Source organism: Carassius carassius, chromosome 17, assembly GCF_963082965.1.
Source record: "Carassius carassius chromosome 17, fCarCar2.1, whole genome shotgun sequence".
Taxonomy (NCBI): domain Eukaryota; kingdom Metazoa; phylum Chordata; class Actinopteri; order Cypriniformes; family Cyprinidae; genus Carassius; species Carassius carassius.
In genome coordinates this window covers 4189532-4209882 of record NC_081771.1, presented here as the reverse complement: position 1 = coordinate 4209882, position 20351 = coordinate 4189532, and the positions used below count along the sequence as shown (strand labels likewise).

Genomic DNA, 20351 nt, shown 5'->3' with positions numbered 1-20351 from the left:
TTTAATCTCTCTCAGTGTGTGCTACTCCCCCGCGCTCCCTCAGCCTGCAAACATACTCATACATTCAGTGGCTGACACCTTTATGGAGGATTGAGAATGCAATGGCCAGTACTTACAGTTCACGCACTTGCCCAAAACTGAGCACACTTACTCGTATTTACACACCATTCCTCTCTTTCTGTTGCTTAACCGGTTATACAACTCATCCACAATATTCCTAATATTCCTGGTCTTTTATGGTGTTTCCCTTCTTTTTGAAACTTGACCAACATGTCACTGTACATTTTTAAAGAGAGTGATTTAAAAACTTTAGTGAGATTTTGGCTTAAAACTAAACAAAAACTATTTTCTGATGTTTACACAAGAGTTCAAAAGTTTGGTGTATGAGAAAAATACTTCATTAATAGTGATATGCAGGTCTAGTCAACTAGTCATCTAAACGGTACAGCTCCTGCTAGTCGACACTGAAAACAATAGTCAATTACACGACCGAAAAAAAAATATAATTATCATTCAAATTACCATCATTTTATTTTACCATTAAATTAACACTGTTACATTTAAAACATTTTAAATAAGCTAAAATACAATTTTAGAAAAAAATATATTATTGTTAAAAGTGTATCTGGGCATAAACTAAATTTTTACCTCAGACCTTGCATGGGTTTTCTTCATGTCAGTTGTGGCGAGCTAAAACGTGACCACGCGAAAGATGAGCAAGGAGTGGGATTATTTTGAATAAGAAAGAAACAGAAAAGTTTTGTGTAAACTGTGTATTGTCAACTTGGCTTACAATAACTCTACTGGAGCAATGCGTAATCATTAGCTTAGAGACTAGCCAAAGCCAGCTAATGTCAATCACGTTATTCACTGCGATCCCATCCGAGCCATCTATTCTTCTAATGAAGACCCACTTCAGTGGTGGTGCAGGATGTCCAGACGCTTTCCAAAATTCTGTTGGCTTGCTTTTCATTATCTCTGCATGCCTGCGACTCCAGTTCCCACAGAGCACATTTTTTCAAGAGCAAGAGTTGTTAATCGTCTGAGGTACCGTCTTTCTTTTTGTTCGTTATGTTTTAGATGATATAGCCCACATGATGAAGTATGTTTTTAAAAAACGTTTAATCCTATTACTTGATAAAATTTTCTATTGTTGATTTTTCCATTTTTCTGCATTTCCCCAGCTGATTTTAATAAATAAACATTGACTGACGTTGAGTGTGTGCTCTTCTTTTATTTTACCGCCTAAAATTAAAAGATGATAACGTGAGGCAAGTGTAGGCTATGGCATAATTGTGACTTATTTTTAGCAGAATTCTTTGAGGGATTTGAGAGTTTGATTCATAGAATAAGTATTTCAAATGTAGGCTATTATATACACGCACGCACAAGGTTTTTTTTTTTTCTTACCATCTTTTGGGGGTTTCTTGCTTTTAGACTAGTCGACTAGTCGGATACAAAACTTCAGTTTAAACAACATTCAAATTAGTCGTTGCGCACATTCCCTATTTATTAAGCATAATTTTACCTCTCCATTGAAATTATCTTGCATTAAGGATGTTAAGGCCAAAAAACTGATTAAGAAAATAATATATCTGCAGGTCCACTTAGTCTGCATTTCTTCAGTTATATCGGTTCAAACTTTTGACCTTTTCAGCTCAGCTCCTGTTAAAAGTTACACCCCCAGCAAGTTCTCTTTATTAATTGTCAGTGTCTGGCTGGAACGACGCCACTCATGCCATACACTCATGCCTCCTCCCCCTGGACTGAATCCCTGGCACTGCATGCATTAATTAATGCATATTTCATTTAGCATGCCTGTGCTGTGCGGCATATTGCCTTCCACTCTATTCATTTCCCAGGGAAAATTATGTTATACATCACCCCTCTGTTGGCTTCCCTAATCACACAGACTGTACACAGGCAGACGCATCCACACACCTCTGAATTCCCAGGATGACACTGGACCCTCTGAGCACCTGAGGCGCTCACAGCCGGAGGGATATTGCCCCAGAGCACACCACCCCACCCCGTGCTCAGCAAAGACAGATGGCAGTGAACGCTGACAGAGCCAGCCACAAACACGCTGCTCTAGAAACACAATCATGCTGCCACTATATGTGACACCTCTGTTAGCTTCTAGATTTGGCATGTTAATCAGATGCATACTAATACTACAAAGATGGGTCATTACTGTACAAGAAAATCTGGTTGGATGAGTCACAGATGATGATTATACTCTAAATCAATCTACAGTTTACAGTTATAAATTATACAGTTTATATCACTCGAAAAACTGTTTGTTGTGATTTATTTAATAAATAATCATAGTTATTTAATTGAACATGGCCATCTTATATCATTTATTGCAACCATTTCATAATAAACCATGAGTTGGATTGTTAGAATGATTTTACCATGGTTAATGGGACTTCAGACACTAAAGTTTGACTTTTTGTCAAATAAACCCTTTACACTATGGATACATACAATATCAACAAATAGACAAATCTTTTTTTTATATATATATATATATATATATATATATAAAATACAAAGTTCTCTGTGTAGGTTTGACATTGGAAATTCACACTTTAAAAACTGTCTGCTACAAAGACAATTTATGTATAAAGGGGTGAAACTGAATTTGAATTTCATGAAAAGCCCATTTAACTTCTCCATTTTATCATGATTAAAGGGACACATTATCAAACATCACACCACATCATTTAATAAAAATGGAATTCAAGCAGAATAGAATAAATCACAGCTTAAAATGACAGATAACAGCCTTGACAATAGAGTACCTGCATGCCTCAAATTGTATCGCAGGATAATGATGAACTTACTTGCAGTGCAGATTCTCAATATATAACTCTCCTGTGCTTTAAAAATATAGCTCCATATCATTAAATTTATGAACAAGCAAATGCTACTATTCAAACATTTGGGATAAGTAAGACTCTTCTTGGTCACAAAGGCTGCACATATTTGATTAAAATATTATTAAATATTACATACATTTGAAATAGCTGTTATCTATATGAATAGATTTTATAATATTATTTATTCCTGTGATGCAAAGCGAATTTCCAGCATCATTGCTCCAGTCTTCAGTGTCACGACCCTTCAGAAATCCTTCTAATATGCTGATTTGCTGTTCAAGAAACATTTCTTATTATCATCAGTGTTGAAAACAGTTAAGCTGCTTAATATTTCTGTGGAAACCGTGAAACAGTGTTTTTTTAGGATTCAATAATGAATAGAAAGTTCAAAAGAACAGCATTTCTTTTGTAACACTATAAAGGCATTTACTGCCAATTCAGTTTGATCAATTTAGCATCCTGGCTAAATAAAACTATTTTTCTTTCAAAAAAAAGAAAGAAAAATATACACACACTCAAATTTGAAGTTACGAACAGTAAATCAAATTATTTAAGGCACTAATAAACAATCAAATGATGTCTGTGAAGTAGTTTTGTCAGAAGTACTGAATGCGATACCATTTGGAAGTGAAATTTTAAAAACGTCCATTTCCTGCTAAGCTTTGAGTGCTGTTGAACATGTTCTTGAACAGCATTGATTAGTCATAGTGGGCTAATAGGTCATAAGTCTTTTAAACGCTCCCTTGTGTTTCTGTGTGAGCACTCGGTAAAGAGAGTGAAGCAATGATTGTTGAAGACAATCACAGACGTATCTGTGAGAGCGTGAACACAATGACCAATCAGCACTGTTTAGGAATTCTGCTCAACAGTGCTCAAATCTTTCAGTACCAAATGGTATCGCAGTTGGTACTTTTTGACAACAGTACGGTGAAGTTTTGTTCTGTGGTTCTAAAGTTTCTATCATTTTTCTTTTTCCTTCAAATGATACTGGGACAAACAGGTCTTGCAGAGCTAATACAGGACTTGAAACTGTCCCGCAGTGCTCACTCTAGCAGTGACAGCAATGCTAAATCATCTGCAAAGAGAAGCTTTAGATCTGCCGTCATGCTGGGTACACCTGGGAACTCGAGTGGTTCCAAGTTTGATGCAGGTTTGTCAGACCTTAAACTTACTTTTACTGTTCTGTTCGAATGGTTCTTTGACTCAGAATTTAATCTTCACAGACAACTACATGCAAGTCTAATATGTCTTTTTGAACCAATGGTGCTAGACAGGACAATTAGTTTGGTCTAACAATGGAGAAAGGGTGCCAGAACTGTTTGAGAATCCATTTTTTTGTTTAGTTTTTTTTTTCTGCAAATTTTTTATTGTTTCTGCAAATTCACTAGTGTCACAACAATTACACACTCCACCTTAAATAATTAGTAAATTACATTATTGCCCAGTCTACCTTAAAAAGTCATTTTTTTACCATCATCTCATTATCATTCATAGATATTCATACATTTTTACATTTGAATAGACACTGCTACAAACAATACCATATGGACGGCTTTTTACGCATGGCATCGCGGAAATACAAAATCTCTGGTTAGATTCACAGATTATTAAATGGATAGCCTCATTTTTGCATATTTCTAATGAAGGAGATCGATTAAACATGCTTAACAGTGCCGAAATATAAATTTAACACAGTTAGCACTCGCATATTCCTAATTTGACATTGAAACTTTGAAAATACTTTGATATATTGCATATCAGCCTAAATTCAAACTGAACAGATTGTGAGCTACAAATGCACACTACATACAAATAAAGTAGGTAAAAAAGCCATTTTACCTATTCTATTTCTATCTGAAATGAATAATAGCAGCTCCTAATAAAGACAAAGGGCAATTACTGATGTCTCTGTAGTGATTAAAGGATTTCATCATGTCTTTGTTCCAAAACCAGCTTTGAGAAACTGTTGGATTTTAGTCATTTCTGATTTTTTTACTTCCAAGTGCCATATGGGTACACAAGCTTGAATCCCAGACAAAGCTTATCAGGGGTAAAGTGCACCACTTAAGGTGTTTTTGGCCATGCTAAGTCACACACGGCACAGCTACAGCCAAACAGATGCTAGTCCAGTGACCACATGCTAACAAGCCACGCAGAAAGGGACCAAAGCTTTTTGTTATTTCTGCTTAAGTGGGACAATGGCTCTGTAACAAAGCTGAGACTCTACCCCATTATCTTAAGAATCAGAGGAGAATCAAGGCTTCTGTACTAGTCGTTAGCAATGCTAGCTTAAATAATGAACACTCTGTGGGTAACAATTCAAGAGGAATCCTGCTGCTGATGGCTGATACGGGTTATAAGTGCTGCATTTTAGGCTGAGGGTTTGCTTTGTATGTGTTTTGGCGAGCATCTCTCAACGTGCATGCCAGCATTTGAAAGCCAATGTCCCTGAACACTGGGCCACATTTATGAAATGTGAACTACAGTAATTTGCATAACATCAAAGTAAATATATTTATATTTGTGCAGTAGACAATGAAAATGGAAAATTTAACAGAATGGAAAATTTACATTGTTAAAAAAAAAAAGCTTGAATCATTCCTACAAAATCTCTATTTGCATTTAACTGTATTATACTGTTAAGTGCAAATAATAATATGAAACATCTAATTTCAATTTAATATTAATATAAAAATAAATATAACATTATTATGAAAAACAGATATCAAAACATTATTATAAATTTTTGTTACTGTTATTATTTACATCTGCATCTTCAACAGCATGTTTTGAATATAGCCATACAACAACAAAAAAGCCAACAGCGCTTCCTTTTTCTTTGCTGTGATTGGCTGATCAACATGAAGCTGACACTGTTTAGCTGATGTAGCTGTTGTCATAGATACTGTCTATCATCCAATAGAATTGAATAGGTTGTAATGAACTCTTTAAATTGCCATGTATCAGCCAGACTGATGACAACAGTTTCTGGCTACTGAAGAACTTATCAAATGCTACATGTACAGGCCCAAAAGCAATTAGATCATCAGTACAAATTAACATTCACATTTCAGTTCCTTTGAAACCAGCGGCATCAGTGCTTTCAGGTACCGTATATATACGCACCTTTGACGCTGAGTTCAGCGTAGTTGGACACGCCGGATCCTCCATCAGAACGAATGACGCAGCGGTAACGGCTGGTGCTGCGCTGTGAGGTGTCCGTTACACTAACGGTGGCGGAAAAGCGCCGATGGTTCACCACTCGGGTTACCATGAGAGATGTGTCTTTACCATTCCATTGCTGAAAAACAGAAAAATAATCATTCTGCATCTGACAATAAGCACATATAATATGTTTTACAAAGTTGACCATAGTGCTACATCAAGACAGAGGCACAAGCTCTTAAAACACACTGTGCACAATGAGAACTGGTGTTATGTCTTCATGTCTCAGAGCTGTAGCACAGGATAGATGGAGGCTTATAGTCTCCAGCCAAGGGAAAAAGTAATTTTATCCAAGACTTCATGGACACAGATACTGGCTTAGAAATCCTGCTGACAAAAATCTCCAACAAGTTATTAAGTTTCCTCAAGCGATGTGTCTCGGGACCAAGGTTCAAAACCTCCCAATGCAAATGAAGTGAACATTACACGCACACACATAATAGAGATGCTCAGGGATAAAATCAGCATTTTGAGCATGTACACTAAAAAAACTAAAATGACTGTGTCATTTATTTAAAATCTTACATTGGTCAAAATGAAAAGCTTGGCTTCTGGTTTAAACTTGTTTAGCTCAGTTATTCAGTTAAATATAATGTATATTTAAAAAATTAAGGTCTTTCAAAGTTGTCTTTATTTGCTGTAAGTAAACTAAATTAAACACCTACTTTTACTTTAGTTTAAGTAAAAATATATAATTTAATGCTATTTCTAATTTAGCTTTTGATCATGGTGAAATTAAGTCGTAAAAAGCCTATCTATATATATTTATTTATACGTTACATTTTGGATTATGTCTAAAGAAAATGGTCTTTATAGTAAATAATCTTTGTGTGATTGTTTTTGTGTTTGAGAAAAGAAATAAGGTTTGTACCAAACCATAAATAGATATAGAAAATTTTTCCTCTAACAAAATGGGTCCAAAGTATATTTTTTTCAGTGCATAATCATACCAGGTTTAATATATCACTGAATGTTCTATAGGTATTCTTTTTTATTTAACTAGGATAAAAAATAAACTAGAGTTTTAAAATCTCTTTTTGCAAGCAGCTCCTGGCCAAAAGAGGCAGCACATAGTTTAACAAAATAAGAAATAGCACACAAAAAACAATGATGATAAAAAAATGTTGTAGTCCATTTATGTAAGATTATACGTGAATGCATATGTGTGAGGTTGTGTGCATGACTCACCTGTAGCCAGAGTTTGTCATGTTGTGACCATTTGCCTCCAGCAATACACTGGAAGGTGGCGTTCTGTCCCACGTTCACCTCGACATTCTGCAGCCGCAGAAAATGTGGTGTCTTGCCTATCAAAAAACACACATACACCTTCAAAACACATCTTACATCATCCATGCAAATCAAATAAAACACTTGCTCCAAAGACACTGGTGGTCAACTATACAGTGGCCCAAACATGTTTCTACACTTAAAAAAGGCGTAGCTTTAGCTATGAACATGCTTTTGTGAATATATTTTTGTGAAATTTTTAGCTAATGAAGTGTACTTGTGCTAACATCCTTGCAAAATATCAAAGCAAGTGTCAGTAAGTGTTCCACAAGTGTCCAAATACTTCTTTCTTGTATATTTATTTTGAAATGGTGAACATGGTTTCTGTCTGTTTTTTTTCTGATTGGACATTTAGAATAACCCATTTGTATTTTCATACTACTTCCAATAAACATTCTCTCATTTGCATGTACAGGTGCATTTGTCAGAAGGGTAACTCGTGCACTAGCTGAACTCTTGTGTCTCAGTCTCCACCCACTCTCTCTGCCAGCTTCATTATCTGTGCATGCATTTCTGCACAAAAGCAATATCAATCTTTTTCAATTAAAGTCACTGAGAATATAGACTTCTTTTTTTAGTTTATCTGCTATAATGTGGAAAGCGCTCAGATTTAATGAAGTTATCTTAAAATTACCCACATACATTATAGCAAATAAAAAAAAAAGATACTTACACGGTCTAACATGAGTGACACACAGATATCTTGGACAATAGAAGTCAAAGGTTAAAGTTCTCCCATCACATCAAGAATGATGTGGGCCTGAGGTCTGAACACTCAGCTCTGCAATCTGTCTCCCTCTCTCTTATCCTCAGACCAGACCTGCTTGTTTCTGGCCTTTTCCATCTCTGTTCAACCCTCGATCCACATGAAGTGCTTTTCACAGTAGTTGACAGACTGAACTCCTACAGCGTAGCCAAGACTGTGAAAATAAGCAGGCGCTGTGTGTGTGTGTGTGTGTGTACTCACGGCAAGGGTGGGCCAAAACGTGCATCTCATCCACTGCGATGAACCCCGGATGCCCTTGTACAGATACTGCCTCGAAAATAACCTAAACGAGAGAAGAGGAGAGTGGAAATCAAGTGTTTAAATCAAATCAGCTTGTTAAAGCCTGAACTGAGATGGTGAATTTATTTCAAGCATGAAAATATTCAAATTGGTAAGTCAACAGGAGAGATCTTCAACTGCAAAACCACCTACAGCGGCCCCAAACACGCATCTTGAATTCGTTTTAAAGAGAAATACCACAAGAAAACTTTTCAAGACAGGCATAGTGATCTGATAATCAGCCCTGAAACTCTTTAAACACATATCTGAGCACACACATATGGGACTGGCATGGTTTGCATGGCATACTGTACATGCCATGTGGTGAGGACATGTGTGGTCTGATCAATGCCCTTTCTCTCAAAGCTAGAATGCCAAAACTTGGACACAGGATGCACTTGAGTCCCTGGCTTCCCAAAAAGCCTCACTGTAACCAGTCAAGAAACTCAATCTACTCGAACAGACTCAATTCTCACCATGTTGTTCAGGGAGAGACTGCAGAGACTAAAGGTATGTATTTGCACAAACCACAACCAGAGAATGTCACGTTTCGGATCAGTTTTCAGTGGCTCTAGCTTTGTGTTGTTCTTTGTTCAGTTTTCAATTCTCAATCCTAGAAAAGAGCAGTGCAAATATCCTGCCACAAAGTTTGGAACGACAAGAGGCTGAGCAACTAATGACAGTATTTTGAATGAGCAAACCCTTTACATCATCATTTTTATCATCCTTACCCCTTTTTAAGGATGTTACTGTATCCATCATTTATTCACAACATTATAGCTGACTCAAACAATCTCTGTCAGGACATGGGAAAAATAACTGCTTTTTTCAAATCTACCATCACAAGTTTAAAAAGAGACAGATTTATCTTTTTTTCCTTTTGCATATCATAAAACTTTACTATTTAAACAGTGTCATGCTGAAAGTGGCACCCTATGATTTAAAATGTGTCACGGCAGGAAACAAGTCAATTAATTGACTTGAGATTGACTTGAGAGATTAGTTTGGGAAAAATTGGCCACTTATACGGCAAATTCGATGCTCTAATCAAACTCACAGTGGGATATTTTTCAGTATAGTTCATGATCCCACAGGCAGATTTTCTTGTAGTTATTAGTTCTCAATATTTAACAGGTAATTTATTAAGTTAAACTCAGCAGGATAAAAAACACAAACTGGGAACAAGCACGCAGTTTGAGTTTGAATCTCGAAAATATGCCAGGGTCTTAATTCCGAGTTTCCAAAAAAAAGAAAAGAAATATGAAATATAATTGTAATATTGTATTATACAGCAAGTAATCTAATATAATTTTATTTTATTAAAAAAAAATTATACTGAATTATAAAAGAAATTGCAATATAATCTAAATTACAATAATACAAATTTATAATATGCAATAAATACCAATATGCAAAATAATAATGAAACTTGCCCATGTTTTTGTGACATTCACAAATACACATACACGCACACAAAAGCTTTGATATTGCCTGCTGGTCAAACAGATGCCCTCAGCAAATATTGCCTTCAGCAAATATTGGTCTACTGTTTGCCAAGAGAATTGAGTATCCCCAGCACATTCTAAATATTTGCTCTTCTCATTAGTTAATTCAATTACACGGCTTATCTTATGAGGCTATTTCACTGCACAGATTGACCTGTGAATCTACAGACAGAATGAAAAAGAGCGTAAGAGGCAGAGAGAGATAGAGAGAGATCTGGGATCTAAAGAATCAGAAGAGAAAAAGAAGGAGGGGGCGAGAGTGAGACGTAATAAGCAAAAAGACAGATCTAAAATTAACAGCTAAAAGCTTATTCACCAGGGCCATTTGTGGGTGAGATTAGGGGACAGTGATTGCAGTGGTAATAGGAGCAGAGAGCATCTACTGCCCCTCTCTGCAGTTCAATTGCTGCCATTCACCATGAATATATGGCGGAAAATAAACTTCAGTCGATTTTAGTGGCCAAGGAGACAAAATTTAAAGTACTTGTTTTAGCTGCTAGTCGTTTGTTGGCTATGTGGCTCATCCTGCTTAAAACAACCTAAATGACCATGGGTGTCTTGCTAATCAAGAGAATCATTTAATATCACTGTCAATATATATACATATATATATATATATATATATATATATATATATATATATTCTTTTTTTTTTTGTATTTAAACCAGAAAATCTTCTTACAGTATGTAGATTCTCTGTATTGAAACCCATGACATGTCATTGTTATTGTCATGCTTACCTGATAGGAGTTGGGCCAAAAGGTGCTGATGGCGAGTTCAGCCTTAACCCAGCCTTCCGTGACGGGTGCTGAGGCATTCCAGATGGGATTCCCCTGCGGTCCACCGTCTACTTTTATATAGACATTGAGGGTTCCGGGACTTGTCCCATCACGGCTGGACAAGGAGTAGTGGAAGTCTATGCAATGGGTGTCGTTCTCTTTTAGCGTGGGCAGGAGGAGGTGGGCCTTCTGCCCTGATGCACGACCCGAAGCATTCACCATCATGAAGGAACCTAGAAGTAACATAGCATATGGAAATAGGTATAGTAAAAAGGGTATGGAAACATATTGAAATAATGAACAGAACAGAACAGAACAGAATAGAATAGAATAGAATAGAATAGAATAGAATAGAATTCACTGCACGACCCGAAGCATTCACCATCATGAAGGAACCTAGAAGTAACATAGCATATGGAAATAGGTATAGTAAAAAGGGTATGGAAACATATTGAAATAATGAACAGAACAGAACAGAACAGAATAGAATAGAATAGAATAGAATAGAATTCACTGCATTCAACTGGAAATGTAGTAGCTTCAAACAAAGCAACAAGTGTTTCTTAGCAATTGATTCTTAGGGCCAATATTTTAAAGAATCATTCAAAAAACTGAAGACTGAACTGATTCAGTAACACTTTCTATTTAACCCAAAAAGTGTGTAAACATCAAATAAAACTGATTTAAAAAATATTAATAATAATAATAATATATGACATAAAAAATAAGGTGTTAGCCAAATACACAGAATATTTACTCAGTAATAAGTAATACAACATACAGAAGTCAATAATAGAATAGAATAGAATAGAATTACTCTTGAAAAAAAATTGACAAATTGGTTCAATATTATATGTTGACATAAATATGAAAAATAATAATTTTTTAAATAAAAAATATATAATCTAAAAAATATATTCCAGAATAGAATGTTTCCACATGAAATGGTTATAAACCAAAATGAAGTAGTCAACATCAGAATAGAATAGACCTCCTAAAAGAACGCTTATTGAACAGAATGCTTTGATGTACGGTATACATATTCCCACACTGAAGGCTACATTATCATTGTCATTGTCATTTTACACGACACAATCATGTTCATGGTCTTTTGTGCCTTTGTAAGCAGAACACATCACATAACCGAGTAACTGGGTAAACGCCTGCTATAAAACCACCCTGAAACTGTAAGTGCTGAGGCACAATTTATGAAATGGTTCTGTGGACAGCTTTACATCTATTTTACTCCAAGTTTATGAAACAATATGCCATCTTACAGCCTTATGAATACAGTAGTTTTGTACAAGTCACTACCAACAGCTGCACTGCATTAGAAAGAATAAAGAGTGCAGGGCTTCAGAGAATACAAAAATCAAGATTTCTCTGATAAAAAAGTGACAATGATTCACCTTCCTCAGGGAAAAGCATTCATTTAAGCTAAAGACCCAAAGGTAGCATTTTTTTTCTTTTGACAAATTATAGTAGGCCTAATTCATTACAAGTTCTTTAAAAAAAAATCTCACAAAAGAATTCAACTCATTTATGTCAAGTAAAAGGTTTTAGCCTTAACAAAGGTGAAAGCCAGGTTATCAGTCAAAACTCTGGCTATTCAATAGTGTTTTTACAGCAATTATAGAACTGGTCCGTTCATGATTTGGTGACTGAAAGACCTCTGAAGTATTTCCAAAGCCGTGTGCATATGCATATCCCTTCACTAGGGACTATTCTAAGCTGTGACATGCAAAAACTGGAGTATATCCATCTACTACAATATACGTTTGCTTGCAAAAATTGTATTTCATCAGACCTTCTGAAAGCTCGCCAATGTCGAACCAGGCTTTTTGGATCCAGGTGGCGTACTTACATCAAGCAGTGTGCATATGTTAAGGGCTAGGTTAAAACATCACATACGTAGGTCAAAATCAGTCCCAAGTTTTCCTGACACCTTTCTGCCTGGCTGTGCTAAATCACCATGCATAACTTGTCAGGTGGGCAGAGGAAGCCATTGCCATAACACCCCATTCATCACCAGTATTAGCTAAGACATGATCACAAGACCCGAGCGCATCACATCTATCAATCAACACAACCTTGAGCCCTGGGATGAGGCCAATCAATTCCGCACACTGATCCAATCTTGCGAAGGCCCCCTAAACAGCGGGCTGGTAGTGAACTCGCCTGATTGCATTTCATATTCAACCCTCTCGGCCCACGTGCATTTTCCATCAGGTATTCCGAGCAGACATCTATATATTCCCTACCGTTGATGATTGCCAATATACAGTATATGTTCGGGCAGAGTGAAGCCTTTGAACCGAGAGGTAATTTAGAGCGAACCTACAAGTAGGCAATCAGCCCTATCACCACGGTCAATACGAGTGTCCTCAATCACACCATCGGCCGCTTCAGTAGATTACACTGTCTTAAGATGAGCTAATGTGTAATCGGATATAATGGTTCTATGTTAAATAATTCAACAGGTTTTATTCCAAGTGGACTGTTGGATGCACAACACATTCTTGACAAATCGGCCAGCATGAGTATGACAACACTACAAACATGCCTGTGATTGGCACAATCTTGCGGTGGGACTTTGCATGAGAATTCGAAATGGAAATTTATGTTTTAGGACGAAGAATGCGATGCTGCCGCAGCTCTTGCTGGAAAACAGATTAAAAACACGTAGCCTCCAAATTGCTTCAGTGATATTACCAGATTTCAATTACCTCCTGGAGTCCCAATGCATTGGAGGCACTTACATTTCATGTATTAATGAGTTCTGGGATGAATCAAAATATTATTAAAAGTCATTTTCGGAATATTCTAAGAAATACCTGAGCATGATGCACAACTTGTTATGCGCATTCTCAAGGGCAACATGTGGATGATAATTCCTTTTCCTGCAACTGTGGGCACAGATAAACACAAATCAATGGTGATGAAGATTTCTTTCAATACTTACTGCAGAACGAAAATAGCTTCTGGAGTAAAAAGCAGCACTTGGCGATCTCCTTTACTAAAATCAATAGCAATATGAGAGTCGTTCTCAACTATCAGCAAACGTGCCATCAACAAAATAGAGTATCACAAAATCACAGCTGCACTACTGGTGATTTAATGCTGTTCACATCAACCAATAACCAGTACGTGGCTTTCAAGACCAACGTCAAGGCAGATCCATTACTGTTTTTCTACGACAGCACAACAGTCTGCAAAACATCTTCATAGGGGCCACAAGAGGCAACCAGATAAGGTATCGCTTCAGTGCCGCTTGGTTGACAGCTGTCACCCCGCGTTAATATAAGAGATGTTATATGAATTCATTTATGTCTAAACGCCCTTGATTGGAAGATTTGTCAGTTCAAACATCTGAGAAGCAGTTTTACAATGCCTTGCAATTCACATCAATCTTAGAGACGCCTGGCCCTTGTGCGGCAATTTCAACTCATTTTCTCGAAGAGGATTCTTCTGTGTGTGGCTGCAAAGTACCGGGAGAACTTGTCGGTGAAAGTCATTATTCCCTCTGAGTATTTCCACTGGGAGCTCTTAGCACTAAATGTCACATTCCCACCATCATAATATGATCCCCCACATGACAAATAGCAAAAACTCTTCTAGTTGTCACTTTAATATGCAATTATGGAAGGTCCCTGTACTTTGGGCATTCTGCTGCTCGGTCAGATAAAGTCACGGCCTTTCTCATTCCTGCCTGACAGTTTTAACCTGGGAACAATAAAGCACTTATTTACCACTGAGCCAAACAAGGGTGGTAATATGCAACATAGCATGGAAAAGCTAATGCGCTGAGAGGAAAAACACAGGGAGGAAGCGAGGAAAGAGCTTAAAGAGGTATGGAAGCATATATCGGAGGTCAGAATGCTTTGAGCTTGCGCTGAAATATTCAGGTGGCAAAAAAAAAAAAAAACTACAAATATTTTTGAAACTATCATTCAAAAATTGGGGGTCAGTATGATTATTGCTTTTATTCAGCAAATCTGCATTAAATTGATCAAAAGTGACAGTAAAGGCATTTAAAATGTAAACAACAAAAAAAAGTTTTCTATTAATCTTCTATTAGACTTCTATCAAATACATGTTGTTCTTATAAACATTCTATTCATCAAAGAATCCTGGGGGGGGGGATTATTACTGTTGCCACAAAAAATATTAACTGTTTTCAACATTGATAATAATAAGAAATGTTTATTAAGTGTCCAATCAGCATATTACTGTAGTATGATTTCTGAAGGATCATGTGACTAAAGACTAGAGTAATAACTGCTGGAATAACAACATTCAGATCGGAATCACAGGATAAATTACATGTTAAAATATATTAAAATAGAAAACTGTGATTATATATAAAATTGCATATTATATAGAAAATTGTGATGATATTTTACAGCACGACTGTTTTACAGTTATCTTTATATAATAAATAAAGCCTTGGTGAGCATGAGACTTCAAAAAGCATGAGACTTTAAAAAACACCAACCACAAAGTTTTAAACAGTTGTGTATACACTGAAATATGAGATCAATTTCTTAACTCCTTCCAACAGTTTTTGTCTCTCTTGAGCTCATTGTGTTCTTAACTGAGGTCCTGCAGTGTGAATGTGAGGGGGACATTAGCAAAATACAGTCACAAAGTCACATGATAGGACATAATTGGCCAATTACCCAGTGAATGAGATAATTCCCACTTATCATGTCCACAACTGATCCGCAAATGACCTGAGAGGGTTCAAATGGTGGAAATGGACAGACTAATTGCTAAGTAAACAACTCAGACACTCGGACATCACACTTTCAGTCACATCCAAGTCTAAACAAAACTGAAATGACATGTGAAACACAAAATGAGTCAATTTGTAGCGACTTGGTTAAATCAACATGGAAATCTGCAACGAGTACAGAGTTGTTGAAAAAAGTTCTGAAAAGGTAACTATTAATAATAGCTAAACAACAGTTAGTAACTAATAAAATCTACAAAAATATGTGCGTTTTACTGTATTTTTATAGTGGTTATTTTTAAGCATGTGAAATAAAAAATAAACAAATACATTTTTAAAAACAAAAACTTTGACATACATTTTGGTTTAAATACTTTATTTTGTATTTAAATTAAAATCAAATTAAATTAAATTTATGCATTTAGTGACTTACAGTGAATTCAGGCTATCAATTTTTACCTATTATGTGTTCCCGGGGAATCTAAACCCCAACCTTGCGCTTGATAGCGCAATGCTCCACCAATTGAGCTACAGGAACAAGTTTGTTTATTTCAAGTATGTTGAAATAAAGATACAAATATTATATTAGCTCCCTTTACCATTAACCCAAACATCAGAGTAAACATCAGATGCATCTGGATCATTAATTTACATAAAATTAATGAATAAATAAATAGCAGTTTGCCGGTTCATATCAGAAGTCCACTGTATGGCCCTGTTTGAGAGGAAATGGTGATGCGTCAGCTGCAATCATTTTGTTTGGAGCAGCTGCAAGCAAGAGAAGATGCCCGCCTGATTCTACAACACCCCCCACCCCCACCCCCAATGACAGGCTGCAGATGGGCTGTCCCTTTATAAACACATACATACTCTCCATAGGTCTCGAGAGTACAGTGGATCTGCGCTGTGGCCCATTTGACACATTTAAGCACAGTAAATTCCCCAAATCCCTCCTCACCTCATAGAAGTGTGTATATGTGAAAGTGAGCGTAAAAGGAATGGAATGGATGCTTTTATGGCAGAGAGACAGGATGGGAGACAGTTGGCTACTTCAGTCGGGCCCCATATGTTTGCTGCCCTGGATGTGTAATGGACCTTCATGATATGGCGCTATCTATGTCCTCTCCTCCTCTCTGAAGCCCTCGTTATTTCTTCTCACACATGCACGTCCATTTTCCATTTCAACCCGAGCAGAAACTGCCTCGCCCTGCTTGTCGCGCCAAATGATACGTGATTGGCGTAGAGTCAACAAGACCCACCGGCTGTGTGCCGCAATTCGCCATGGCCCTTTGAAATCACGCCAGCCTTTACTTGCGATGCCCTTTTCTCATGGGCCCTTGGTGGGCCTTGTCGCAAACCCTCGAGACTGTGGTAATCCGATAAGTGGAAAATCAATAATTGGAGTGTCATTATCAGAGTGAAGACTCCATGCTTGGGCACCTTAATGCAAATCAGTGAATCGGCCAACGGCAAATCCAATAGATACAACTTCATCTGTGGTTAAGGATTCCAGCTCACGCTTTCTGCTTCACTAGACTTCCATTTGCTGATTGGCTACAGGAGAACTGATGTTGATACAGGGACTATTTAAATCAAGGGTAAATGCATATGCAAATAGGGAGCCCGCCAATTACTTTTAAACAGAACAGACAGCTAATTAATATTACACAATAAGAATGTGTTTTGCAAACATACTATATAGTGGCAGTATTTAGAAGTAATTAGATTCTTAAAAGGATAGTTCAACTAAAAATTCTGTCATCATTTATTCACCCTCATGCTTTCCTAGTTTCTTTCTTTGGTGGAGGAATGTTAATATCCAAATACCATTTGACCCCATTGACTTTCACTGCACGAGGAAAAAAGTATCTTCTTTTATTGTGTGCTTTACAGAAGAAATATATGGTATATGATATGATAGATATATTAAATGAAGACAAAACTTTTAATTTGAGCTGAACTATTCCTTTAAACCACATTTAAATATGTAAGTAAATACATTTGAAAACAAAATAGTCTGGCAAAAAAGTGGCAAAAACGCCATTCAATTTTAATAACTGGTTTAAGCTGTAATTTGTAGTAAATACAGTATATTAAATCAAAAGTCCATCACATAAACTATGAACATGTTCCAATAGTGTTTGAGAAACTGGATTTTAACTGCTTAAGCTGTCTTTCTTTATAATAAATGTCACTTGGTTTGTGTCATGACATGTAAAATTTTTTAAGCATTTCATGATCATTTCTGTGGCCGCTGGGCATGCAGATTTCAAGAATCCTGGTCCAATTTGTTATGTTTATTTTAGCATTCTTTTGATTGAATGCTTTCTTGCAAATGCATCTTGGCATTTGAATTATGGTCATTTGAAATTATGAAACCTGCATTTCAGAAAGGGGTTCAAAAGGAAAAAGGATTCTTCTGCTTCTTCTTCTTGTTTGTGTGTGTATGTGTTCATTTTGGAACAAAGGATGGCCTTTTATCAGTTCCTAGTAAAGTCTCCCTCAGAGGCCAAGCAGTTGAATTAGACTCAGTTTGTCTCAAATTGATCATATACTGGCTATTTATTATTAGCATCTAAAAGGAAAGGTCTGAAAAGATCCAAAGGCGGTCAGATTGCCTGGGGAGATCATAGCTAGACTAACAAGGGAGAGGAAGAAGAAATACAACAGGGAGAAAGATAAAGGGAGATGCAAAAGAGTCCAATAACATCTAAAAATACATTTTAAACAGATACACATCTCCATGTCGGGAAAAGATTCATATTTTCTGCGAAACAGTCCAGTTGACAGAATGCGCAATAATAAATCTCAATTGACAGACTGCAAATATGTGTATGTAAGTGGAACCATCTAAAATGATAAAGGATCTATCTAAAAAGGTGCAATTTTGTCAGTATTTTCTGAAGCTGAGAAAGCCAATTTAAACTCAAGCTCCATTTACCCTCAAGTAACAAGTAAATTTAGCTCTAGGTGAACAGATTTGTGTCAAATTAAGAGTTGTGTTGGGACAGAAGACCTGCTTGCTCCAAATTTACAGTCGCCCTGGCCCACCTATTGCCGGCCAACGTCCAGGTTCATGACAGGAACAGGTGGCCGGGAAGAGGGGCACAACAATGGCACCCTGCTGGCAGCGTACGACGAGGCGAACTTGATGCTTATTGCACCTTGTCACACAGCCATAAATCTAGTATCACTTCTCTTTTTGCTGAGAGCGGTCTTTCCCGTGCATGGAGCAGGTGTCCTTGAGTTCCATGCACACAAAAGGAGAGCATATTTAGGAGTGGGCGATAAAAAATACAGTGAATTACCAGCAATCGTGATACTGGTAGAAAGCGACTTTTAAAACAACTGACCCCAAACCACCATTGGTTCCGCCCCCTTTGTTACTGCTGCTACAAGGCTTTCCTGATAGCAAAACTTTTCTAACTGACTAGAATGAATGGATGATAGACAGAAAAATCGAACGAATGACTGACCAACGGATGGACAGGCAGACAGACAGACAGACAGACAGATATTTAGGTCAAAGAGGGTGAAGATAAAATCTTTGGTTCTTATTTTTTAATAACAAAGATAAAAGAATGACTAAGATACACATTACAACTACACATAATATAAAAATAAAACAAACAGTGCTTTATTTTTGAGATACGATAGGTGTATTTAGCAGGAGCATTCAAGAAACTGAATGAACAAATATAAAAATAAAACACTATATAAACTGATTCCTAAAGCAACTTTTAGGAATTTTGCTTTTTAGTTTTAAATTTCTTCAGTCAAGAGCAGTGAGTGATTTTTGTTTTATTAACGTTAAAGGAATAGTTCACCCAAAAATAAAAATTCTGTCAGAGTGTTTTATTTTTATTCCACCAATTTACTCCAAAGTGGTTTTTAAGCTGAATGTTTTTCTTTCTTTTTCTGAACATAAATACTATTTTGAGGAACATGTAAAACCAAACAGTTGCTGGTCCACAGTGACTTCCATAGTATTTTTTGCTACTATCAAATTCAATGTGGACCAGCAACTGTTTGGTTACCTACATTCTTCAAAATATATTATTTTGTGTTCAGCACAAGAAAGAAATTAAAACAGGTTTGGGACAACGTGACTGTGACTAAATAATGACAGAAATTAAATTTTAGGGTGATCCATCCCTTGACAGTAATGACAGTAGGCTGTGTGTTTAATAGTCCCACTGTCACTTTAAGATAGGCACGCATCTAATATCAGAGCATGTGAGCGGAGTGGAGCGGCAACAATTTCCCCTCCGCGCTCCGAGCATTAAATAATCACTCTGCTCCGAGTTCACTATTTCCCTCTCCACTCCACGCTCACTGATACCAGAAACTGCTCCTACTTCACTCCGTGGCCAAAGTATTTCAGTATGTTTGAAATGTTCATAACATAGCCTATATTAAAACAATAAAATAAATAAAAAAACAGGACAGTTTCAAAGTGGCTAAGGCTATTGTGTGCAAATTTTATTTATTTTTTTCACATGCCAAACATGGTTGTCAGCATTAAAAGGTATAATTGCTGCTGTGCAAATTTAGTTTGTGATGAAAATAACAGTTTACATTTTCGTCGGTTATTTTATCTACAGATCGATGCATTTCTTACAAATTTCTGCTCATTCAAAATCAGATACGACTTATGTATATGACGGAGGCGTGTGTGCACTACACATCTTGACACCGACAGAGATTTGTCCTGCCAGTGTTTGGTAGAGATATCTTGGCTTCTATAACTGTTATGGTGGGCAGAAGTCCGTAGCTGCTTAAGCAGTCCATGTTACTGCTCCCTTGAGAGCAATTGGACACTTTTGCCAGTACTGCTGCTATAAAATATTTCCTGCTGAACTCTTCAACCTCACAGAGGGAAGTGCATTCCTG

General features: G+C 36.7%; 1 protein-coding gene across 9 annotated transcripts in view; it reads right to left on the bottom strand.

Moving 5' to 3' along the window:
• Nucleotides 1-20351, bottom strand: part of LOC132160797 (receptor-type tyrosine-protein phosphatase T) — a 236362-nt gene that overhangs the window by 145348 nt on the left and 70663 nt on the right. For all 9 annotated transcript variants that reach the window (XM_059570487.1, XM_059570489.1, XM_059570490.1 and 6 more), the window contains exons 3-6: nucleotides 10688-10959; nucleotides 8365-8446; nucleotides 7299-7414; nucleotides 6012-6186 (exon numbers count right to left, since the gene is read on the bottom strand). In XM_059570487.1, the coding sequence (XP_059426470.1) occupies nucleotides 6012-6186; nucleotides 7299-7414; nucleotides 8365-8446; nucleotides 10688-10959 (645 nt within the window). The remainder of the gene's footprint in view (nucleotides 1-6011; nucleotides 6187-7298; nucleotides 7415-8364; nucleotides 8447-10687; nucleotides 10960-20351) is intronic.